At 42.2% G+C, this 11,281-nt stretch overlaps 1 protein-coding gene across 1 annotated transcript; it reads left to right on the plus strand.

The window, feature by feature from the left end:
- Positions 1-1,584: 1,584 nt before the first annotated feature.
- On the plus strand, positions 1,585-5,173 carry LOC120707387 (putative cytochrome c oxidase subunit 5b-like). Its single transcript, XM_039992278.1, has 6 exons — positions 1,585-1,875; positions 1,965-2,044; positions 2,168-2,218; positions 4,336-4,402; positions 4,511-4,590; positions 4,700-5,173. Exons 1-6 carry the CDS (start codon positions 1,719-1,721, stop codon positions 4,763-4,765), a joined length of 501 nt encoding a protein of 166 aa, XP_039848212.1. The 5' UTR covers positions 1,585-1,718; the 3' UTR covers positions 4,766-5,173.
- Positions 5,174-11,281: the final 6,108 nt, after the last annotated feature.

Raw genomic sequence — 11,281 nt, forward strand, 5'->3', positions numbered from 1 at the left:
AAATAGCCATACATGTGAAAGTTGACGAAAGAATATTAAGATGTTTGTTGGGTTTTATGCTAGTACCCTTTGCTAGCTAAACCATGAGTAGATTGTTAAAAGAGCTTGGAGCGGGCTTAACAGCCTAGGAGACTAGTAACACAGACAAGACTAATTTACAAGGGATGTATCTCTGCCATATGGTCTAATGCAAATGGTCATGCTCCAAGTGGTGGGTTTGTCAAAAATCTTTCCATGCATCTGGTCTAATGCAAATGGTCATGCTCCAAGTGGTGGGTTTGTCAAAAATCTTTCCATGCATCGATTTACAACAAAGGTACCTTTACAATGCAAAAAGGAAGATAATATATCAACAAAATGTATGAATAGTATGATAAAGGTGAATGTACACATGTGTTTTTATGCATCTACATTTATATTTAAAAAAACATTCACAAAGAACATTGCTAGTAAATGCGACATGGATGGCTTTTCAAAAGATGGTTGGTTTGGGAAAGAAGAATTTTATCTTGCCAGCCTATCAATGGTCCATTAGTGATTTAGGTGGAAGAAAAGAAGAATTCATATAAATATGAGGAGAGAATAACATACGTTAATGGAAAAGAAATACTATCTCTGATGACTCCTTAGAAGATTGCCGAAGGTATGTCATAAGATAAATTAATGAATGAGGGAAAACAACAAGACCTAGCAAGCCCACAATGTATAAGCACCGTATATGTAATTCCCATCGTATTATTTATAAAAAGGAAGTTTCAATCCAATGTCTTTCAGATGGTATGACGAGGGACACGACCGACTTATATGAACACCATTCTAATGAACATGCATATTTGTGTTGCAACTATCATCTAGGTAGGATGAAGAGATTCCCCGAGCATGAAATGCGACTAGATAAGAATGACGTCACATGTGCGGCCGTACCACAAACATAAAATTCAATCTGGTAGAGTATAGAAGGACCATTCCATCATAGTGTAATACATATATCCCAAAATTAAAGATGAAGATTGTTCAACATGAATTCTAAAAGCCTACAAGGAGGGTTTATTGGGACTTCGGCTTTACCTATTTTGCGCAAATCGAGGCAATGCAGCATGAAACGGGGCTAAAATGATCTAGAAGCCGGATGAAGCTAGCTTTTTTTTGTTGTTTCAACGGCTTTGACTTCACTAGTGAAGCCGATTAGAAAGAAACTCTTCTAAACGATCCTTAATAAGCAAAATAAACTAAAAGAAATTTGGGTGAACTTCCCAAAATCATTTGAGTATAGAAATGTTTGCGCTTTGGATTTTCAAGAATAAACGATCCTTCAACGTGCTATGATCCAGTCTGAGCTGGCACTCCCAATTACCAACCCAGCCCAGCGTTCCATCCAATCGCGTCCGTCCATTGAACCCCATGAACAAACTTTTCCACACGTGCCACCTCACGCGCGAGCGTCTCCTCGCCACGCTCCCCTCGGCATGGCCGTGTCACGCGCACGCGCCCCAGACCTGATCCCATCCGTCCATCACACGGGCGCACGAACCTTGACGCGCACCCCCACCACCCACTCCCCGACTCGCCGCCCGAGCAAGCCCCCTCCCCGTCCCCTAGTGGTTATTTCCACCCCTCGCCGTCTCCATCTCCGGGTCAAATCGCATCGAGCCCATCTCCATTTCCGCCGCCGCCGCCGCCGTCGAGAGAGAGATCCCGGCCCCGCCCCACCCACCACCATGTGGCGCCGCGTCCAAACCCTAGCCCCCGCCCTGCGCCGGGCCGCCGCCGCCGCCGCCGCATCCACCCCCGCGGCGCCCGCCGCCTCTGCAGCCCGCGCTGCCCCGCTCTCCTCGGCGGCCGGCGCCTTCCGCCGCACCAGCCCGCTCCTCTCAGGTAAGGAAGGATCCCCTCTCCCCGGATCTCGATTCCCTGGCGGCGTCGGGCGCTGATCGAGTGGCGGCGACCGCGTGGGTGTGCTGCAGGGGACAAGCCGGCGAGGGTGGAGGACGTCATGCCCATCGCCACCGGGCTCGAGCGCGAGGAGCTGGAGGCCGAGCTCCAGGTGAGATGGCCTGGTCCTCTGTCGGGGCTCTGTTGGGGGGCCGCTGGAGCGGAATGCACGCCTGAGCACGTCCGATTTGGGTCGAATGGGCGCTGATTCTTCGATCCGGTCTGGGTTTTGCAGGGAAAGAAGCGGTTTGACATGGATCCCCCGGTCGGCCCCTTCGGTACCAAGGTGAGTTGTCCGCCATATATTTGATCATTGTTTCTGTTGTTCTGAATCTTTGATCGGGATCATATATTGCGGCAATGTTTAGGTTTGTTGAGTCATTTGATGCTTCATGTGTTCGTAGTGTAATGAAATGGCTGGTTCTGACATTTGATAACATCTAGGTAAATTACTTGCGAGTGATCATGTTTCCGTTGTGCGGTGAGCTGTTGGCCTGATTATTAGGGAAAATATGTGACGTTGTGTCTTGGTGCCTCATTTACCAGTATTCATGCTTTGTTGTCTGATGTACTATGCCTGGATAACAACATCAAGCCTGCTTATCATACATTGTTTTAAGAATTTTGGGGTCATGCACAGTATCTTGTGGCTGGTGTTTCATCTTTCTTTTTGGCTCTAGCATACCATGTCTTCTGCTGATTTGTTAGTACGGTTTCGCACGGTTTATGCAAATCATTCACATTTCCTAGCTAATAATTTTTATGACTAGAGTTAGGAGGCTGTGAGCCTGCTTGGCTGTGAATAGCTACTTTTATGACTGTTTCTGGGAGTCTGTAAGCCTGCTTGGCTGCTTCACAGAAAGTCGCTTTCCACATATTAGATAGATTATTGTTTGGTTTCAAACTACCATATGTTAGACACCATATATTTTATTTACGGCTGCAACCTGCCTAATATCCACCAGACTAACAATACAGATCAATTTTGAGGCTATATACTATCTATGTTAGTAATTGGACAGATTCAAACTATTGTTGTACATTTATGCTCATGCATATGTTCCCTTTCCCATATCAAGCTGTTTTCGAGATAGCCAGTGGGCTATGCTCTTTGGATACTCATGCTGCAATGCAGACAACAACAACAACAACAACAACAACAACAACATAGCCTTTTTTCCCAGCAAGTTGGGGTAGGCTAGAGATGAAACCCAAAAGAAATAAAGTTCATGGTTCAGGCACATTGATAGCTAGTCTCCAAGCGTTCCTATCCAAAGCTATCTCTTTAGAGATATTCCAATCCTTAAGGTCTCTCTTAACCGACTCATCCCAAGTCAGTTTAGGTCTACCTCTACCCCTCTTTACATTATTGACCCGCTCAAGAACCCCACTATGCACCGGCGCCTCAGGAGGGCTCCGTTGGACATGTCCAAACCATCTCAGCCGATGTTGGGTAAGTTTCTCCTCAATTGGTGCCACCCCGACCCTATCCCGAATAACTTCGTTCCGGACTTTATCCCTCCTTGTGTGCCCGCAATGCAGACATGAAAGGCAAAACAAACTGATCAAATCGTGAGATGCACATGCTTTAACAAAAGTGATTTTTGAATAGCAGATGTCTACCTTCACAGTGTTGTCATTAGCCTGCTTGGTTCTAGAGAACCAATGGACACACTGATAGTCTGGTACCACTAATTCTTTGGCTCATAAGTACTGTATTGCAATAAGAGTCTGATATACACATTCTGTTCTGAAATGCTATATGGACTAAAACCTTGATAATTCAACAGTGCATTGGAAAAGTTTTAACCATTAACATAAGTTTTAAAGTCATTTTTAAGTCTGCATCATGGTTGCTTTTGTTTTGATATGTAACTCTGCCTTGATATCAAGATTCTTAGATTCATATTACGTGTATTATCAAATGCCTTGTGTAACTCTTGACATCAAGTGCACTGATTTAACGTCCACGCTATATGAGCTGTAGCATTTGTACACACATTTATTATCTGCACAGTGTTCTCAGTATGAACATGAGTCAAAGAACTAGGATATATCTGTACCATGTCTTGCATTTGGTTTCCTTTCCATTTTTGGATGATCTGTCTGTCATTTTTGTTATTGAGTTTTTACATATCTGTTCTATAAAAATAAGTTCATGGACCTAGCAATAATATTTGTTGTTTACCATTTAAGCTATCACCTTACAGTTAATGAGCTATTATAAACTTAGCTATTTGCTCTATTGCGCAAATCTGGTATTGAATTCAAATACAGAGAGTTTCACTGTTCTATCTTCTTCTTACCTTTAACAGTGGATCTAAACAGGGAGAGTTTCTTACTTTTTTTCTCATGTACTCTGCCCCATGTCATTCATTGCTTCATTTGATGCTGCTACTGCAGGAGGCACCAGCTGTCATTGAGTCCTACTACAACAAGCGGATAGTCGGTTGCCCCGGTGGTGAAGGAGGTAAGTCAGTGTTGTCCGTGTCATTTGTTTAAACTAAGTGGCAGGTGTGAATCAATTATGTAACAAATTATTTGTTTTTTAACCTTTCCTCACCTTCTTAACTTGCAGAGGATGAACATGATGTTGTATGGTTTTGGTTGAAAAAAGACGAGCCACATGAGTGTCCAGTCTGCTCGCAATACTTTGTGGTAATTAGTAATTTAAATTGCTAAATTGTTGTTATGCTTATTATGAATTTATTGCTACTCTGCACGTTGCTTGCCATTTTGATCTCATAGTGTTGCTTGCTTTGTGCAGCTGAAGGTCATTGGTGATGGTGGAGATCCAGATGGTCATGACAACGATGATGAAGGACATCACTAAGGATGCCTCAGGGTTCAGAAAATAATGAATTTGATGAGGCAGATGATTTCATTATACTTATTTTCTATCACCAGACTTCTCTACGGGGTCCTTGTTTATGAAAATAGACATTTGGCCATCAAGCAGGTGGTAGTTTTCACCTAGGAATTTTGTCCAAACAAAAGCTTTTTGTGATTTGACTTGTGCATTTGTTTCAGAGCATCATCGAATAAAAGATGACTGCATCAGATTGCTTTCTTTTGCTACCTAATTGCCCATCGGGTGTGATGGGCATGTTATATTCAGGCATGCAACAGCCCTATTTCTCTGCTTAGTTTGGCAGGCAGTTTACAGAAGGCCTCCTAAATCTTTGACAAGTTTCAAGACAGTTTGGTGATCATTTTTTTTGAGTATCAGAGTAACCTATCACAATTTTTTTCCCCACTAATAATTGTTTTGTTATTTTTTGCTATCTGAATAATTGCGCTATTCTGTGACAGTCTCCATTTTTTCAACTTTCCAAGTGCTAATGGCTAATGACTACAGCTTGTGGTACGTATTCTGTTAATTATACCAAGCGTGGCTACAAAATTGTGGTATCACTGGTTCAACTTCTACCTGCAGTGGGCCTGGTCTGGTAAACCTATTGTGACCTGCCCTAGCTCTTTTGCTGTACATATCTCATCTGTGCAAAATGAAATGGTACGCCAAGTTGGATCGTAGGCTGCCCCGTTCCATGTGCATTCTTGGTGTGTGTGTGTGATCTTCGATTCACGAGCAATCGTGACCCGCGTTAACTGCCCGTTTAACCTCGTCAGTCTGCATCAACCAAAAAAATTGAAAAGTGCAACCTGAATGTTGTCATGTATTTCTTCAGTTAATGGTTGGAAGATGTATCATGCAAAGTGCACTCGTACCATGAACTTTCCAGAGATATAACTCAAAAAAAAAGAACTTTCCAGAGAGAGCCAAATGCCAGCTCAGTCAGCATAGATTGGACGTACAGGAGGCAGCCCTTGTATTGGAATAAGATACCAGCACCTATGCGACAATTGACTATTGAACACAAGAGACCCCTGTAGCTCACAACATTCAGAAAAAGAAGAGGTTCTGTGTCACTTGTTCCTCGTCGATTACCTCTCGTGCCAGCATGAGTTGCATAGCAAAATTCCAGTTTCGACGAATGGGAAGGCTTGCGAAAAGCGAGAAAGGCGGGGTAATCGGCTTATCTTTGTTCCGTTCTTTCCATCACCTTTTCCAATTCTCGCAAAAAAAGGCCTCTTTTTATCATGTGTGAATGTGTGATCTGAACGACAATGCAATACCTTTTCATGTCTGCAGTAGCCGATTTGAGTTGCTAATTGGCCTGTCTGCTCAACTGGTTACAGCCCTCCAGCCATTGCAAAAGGGGGTAAAAAAGAGAGCAACTCTTCTGTGCATTTCATACTCCCAATCACCACCTCACTGTCTTACAAGACCTTCCTTTTAACGGCACCAACATCATCTCATGCACAGTCAGATACCCTATGCTACCTACACTGCACAAATCGAATTCTCCCCGAAAAGAAAATTTTTTGATCGCGCAAATTATACTGCAATATTCTCTGCTCTACGGAAAATCTCAGAAAGGCCAATGGTTCTACGCCGGTGAGGTGATGGCCGATCGGTGATGCCAACCGACTGTGAGTGTGTGACAAGGACGCAGGATTTGGGAGCGCGCCGCCTCTAGAGGGGACGTGCTTGCCGCCCGTTAACTGAAAATATGCTCGAGGTGAATGGGTAATGATGTGGAGGCGTCAGTGCAATGTTCCGCCCATGCTTCGCCGCTCGGCGAAGGCGACACCAGACCGACACGGCACCCGGGCACAGAATTGTAAGTATGAAGGTGATCAGATTCTTTACTAGATTTGGCGACTTCTCAGGCCTCAAGTGTTTTGCAGATCGTCCTTTGCGAGATGGGGCAGTGCTGTCTAGCTGTTCGATGTTCTTCCTCCTCCTACCTACCCCATCCCTTCCTTTTTCAGCCGCTGTATGTACTGGGCTTTCCTTTGATGTATATGAAACCGACGTCTATCTTGCGTTGTGCCAGGATATGGTATTCTCCGAGTTTCCGATAAAAAGAAAAGTGAGACTGCAAAAAGATTGTGCCTGGATTCTCCCCTATTCCATAACCTTCCAGCTAGTGTTGTAGTGATTCAGAATGGTGGAAAATAGGAGCGAAAAAGAAGGGCGCCAAGAACACGAGAGAAATTCCCGCGGCGTTTGCTGAATCGGATGATGGTGACAATGCCACTCTCTCCTTTCATGCCGTGTTACTTTCAGGCATTAATTCGTGGAGGGGAGGATTACGTATGCGCGCATAGCGTCTTCGGATGCCGCACATATATATTTACAAAGGAGCTAGGCATGCAATTTCATTTTATCACCTCAAATGGGGCTAGAGAAGCTTAAGTGGTAAATGAGATAAAATTCCTTTCCCCTTTAATCTTGACGGTATAGTAGTTAATGGAAATGTGCACCATGCATAGTTCCTTTCATGTGAAAAAAAGTGTGAAAGGACGGTTTCATACACATCATCATATTCTGTTGGAATTTCCCTTTTCTTTTCTTTTCAGCTAATTCAGTGCATTCAGATGGATTTACTGCAACCGGAATGAACTCGTAACTGCGGTTTTTGTGGGGCTGGAAACTCATGGCCTGCTGATCATTAAATATACTCGCAGGATGCTGACAAACAAAATTTCACATAGAATGGTTCCACCCAAGGATGGAATAAAATCTGATATTGAAACCTTATAATATGAGTGGTCATGTGAAAAGCTGGATTTGAAGGTAACAATATTATAATTTTTTTTAGCTTTTGATGCCATTTTCCTTTTTCTGCCACATGCAAGAACATTTATCACATCTCAGAAGAGGCCAGATAAACGGAACAACTTTTGTTCTGGATTATTCAGAAGAGTATATGTTCAGCACTAAATCAGCTTTAATTTTCTTTTCTTTCCCAAAAGGCTTTCAAATGCCTCAAAGTTCTAACACTGAATAAAAAGGACAAAAATCAAATGCATAAAAGAAACGTAACACAATTAAGAAGGGAAAGAAAGTACAGAAATGGGTTTACTCGAGAATTTTCAGGTGAGGTCCTGTAACTACAACCGGCAGGAGAATTTGGAGACTTTATAAGATGGCATTATTCTTTCTTGAGACAATGGTGGCCTCAAATGCTTCTCTTTATTTTTGCATCATTCTTTGTTGCAATTTGGTCGTTGACCTTTTTTTGATTAGGCCTTGATGTGGACTCAATTCGTACAGTAGTTCATCTTTCTGTTGTTTTACCTGGTTGGAGATGATGAATTTTATATGAAACCTAACGGTATGTGCAATCAGAAGCATGCTTGAAACACACTACAGTCGGCAGTATGTTCTGACCTCTGTGAGAAAGGAAGAAGTTATTATATGAAACCGTGTTGAAGTGTGATCACATATTGTGATAATGTTGTTCTTTGATGCCCACTTACATAATTCAAATTTTGACTTTAGCGATTGACATGTAAAAGTAACGTGTTAAGTATCCAGGCACAAATCTAGTTTTCCAGAACATAATATATTTAACTCTTCGAATTCTTATTTATGTGGACATTTGTCGGTTTCTTGTCTTTGCAACCTTTGCTAGCAATCAACAGAAAAAAAGAGGAGAGATCAATTGCAGGGTGCTTTTTTCTCCCTTTTAATTTTTTTTGGAAGCAAAAAGAAGTTGGCAGTTTTCTTATGATTAGCTGGGTTCAAAATTGAATGGTGTATGTATACATATTAAACCGAAGATAATTATGAAAAATAGTAAATTCTAAGAAGGTTTCTGCAAACGACATCTGTTCACATAAGCCAACAGACTGAGCTTTTCATAATGACAATTGTTCATATTTCACTTGTGCAACCTTTTCAGAACAATTATTTTTTTACCAAAACTTTATGGATGCTTCATATTTCATAGGAGCATCTGCATTAGAAGAAACCTATGCTATATAAGGAAAAGATATGAATATGCAGCCTCCAAGCCCTATGGCAGGACACAATCATGGCCTATAACCTCTATGAAAGGTGCAAACATTAGGTAGTTAATATCCTTGTCTCCATGGGAAACCTCAAACCTCAGCTAAGACCTGTTGTCTCAAGCAAACATAGGGACAAAAACCAGGCATAGCTCACATAATCTAGCTGAAGCTGCCCCCAAGCTGGTAATCCCAGTGCATAGAAAATTGCAGAGGTGGATTGAATATGATTCCTCCTGCTGCACTGCATGTAGTGGACCTGTCACATTTTGAGATGAAAAAACCGAGTGCAATTCCTTTGCATTATTCTTCTGCAATATGCGCTTAGCGGTCACTAGTAGTTTAGATTTGACTTAGGCCTTTGTTTATTGGGTTTTAAATTTGCATCGTCGAGAAGGGATCAGAGCCTACCTCTGCCCTGAAGCATTTGCAAAAGGTGCATCGCTTTCCTTTTAGCCAAGAACCTCAGAACAGCAGTTTGTTATGCATGTCGCTGATCGGGAATATTTGCGCCGATGCAAACGTGACGAGATATAGTATAATGGCGATGTAAGTAGTACGAAAGAGGGTGGGAAGGTGCGCGAAAATTCTTCGGTACAGTAGTCCCCCCTGGTTACTGTCAATGTGCAAATTTTCAGTTAAGCGTTGCTGTCAGTTTATCACTTCCCTATGCATGCTTCCTGTTGAGCAGTTCAGTTTGCTGTCCTGCAGTTTGGATATATTCATAAATAGTCCCAACATGCCCATAATTAAGGCTACTCACACGATATATTCGGTAAGTACTATTAATTCTTAAAGTATACTGTTAGAAATTAGATACCTTATCACCAATAAAACTTTAGTTTTCTGCAGTGCCACTGGACCTGCAATTGTACCAAGTTGCCCAAGATATCTGTTTCCTGTTGATGTCGAAGATGCCTGCAAAAATATTTCAGGAATCTTTGTAGCTGCATAGTTATTCATTGCATTTCCAGCATACATATGGAACAGTACCCATATGCAGAGTCATCAAGCATTTCATCAGTTCAGCATCCAATTGTGCTTTATGCTCGACTGAAAACGCTGATGGCACACCTCTGCTGGCGTCCATTTGAATCCATTGTAACTTTTGATCACAGTAGGACAGGATGGTGAAAACAAAGCCTCCAGCAGGAAACATCCCACAGATGGGAGAAAAGCGTGAAACATTCCGCCTTTTTGCTGCTAAATATGGGGTGTTAATCTCGCCCACAAGAACATTTCCTCACTACCGAGACAGCGTGACATTCACTGCCTTTATTTTAATTACTATTTTACTTCATTTCACAGGGAATTAATAGGAAAATCAGTGTACACTTATGCTTATTCCTTGTCATTTCGATTAAGGTTATATATATATATATATATATATATATATATATATATATATATATATATATATATATATATATATATATATATTATTTAGGAATTGTGGCAGATTAGTGGGCATTAGTTCCTTATCAGGATCGCAGAGGAGCGGCTGAAAGGTGTTGCTAAGCAATATTTAATATATTTTCTTTGGAAAAGAAAGTAATATTTTTATATTTCCGGTTCCCCTTCCATTCTCAAAGGGTGCATCTATTCCAATTCCCTCCCTCTCTCCTGTGCCCTGCCCAACACAAATGCCTCCTTGATCCTGCATGGACACGGCTTAGCCTGCTAGGAATTGTATGTACTCTGTGTGCCCACCCTGCTCCTCCCTAATCCTTGTCTCTCACGCTGCCGCCATAGCGTTCAAAATAGTGAATCAAATCTTCCTTAATATTCTCTCTATTCTTAAACATTAACACATTTAGGACAAACTTACCCGCAAAAAAACTCCATTCAGGACAACCTAATTAGCCTAAAAATAATCTAACACACACACACACACACACTCCATCCTAAAAAATAAGTCAATCTAGGATTTAAAATTTGTCTGAAAAAACATGTCATCTTACCTTTTTAGAAAGTGCGTGTGCACACAAGAATTAACTAGTGTTAAATATGGATAATAAATAGGAGCAAACATAATTATTATTCTACCTTCCTATTAATTTGTCCTAAAACTCCTATAATGACTTTTATTTTTTGAACGGAGTATTTGAGAACGGAGGTACCAATATCTAACAAAAATATTAAATGCAAACGCGCAATCACACGAGCAATGGCAGCAGGTCAGTGGGATTCTTCTCTCCTCCCCCTCTTGTTGTGTTGTTACAAAAAAAAAAGGGAAAATTCCCTAGAAGGCCCTAGAACAAATCACGCTCCCTTCTATGGCCCTGAAGAGTTGAAACTTCCCTCTTTGATCTGATTTTTATGTTGCATCCCTTGTATGGCCTTGCCGTGACCTCCGTGACTCCTCCGTTGGGCGGCACGCCAACGCCGTCCTTCCAGAGCGGCCACAGGGCTCTCGGCGCCCAACTGACAGGTGGGGCCCGCCCCTTCCCCAACCTCCCGCCAGGGGAGCCCCGGCCCCGTGCCGCGC

The sequence above is a fragment of the Panicum virgatum genome, chromosome 5K (assembly GCF_016808335.1).
Source record: "Panicum virgatum strain AP13 chromosome 5K, P.virgatum_v5, whole genome shotgun sequence".
NCBI classification, from domain to species: Eukaryota; Viridiplantae; Streptophyta; class Magnoliopsida; order Poales; family Poaceae; genus Panicum; species Panicum virgatum.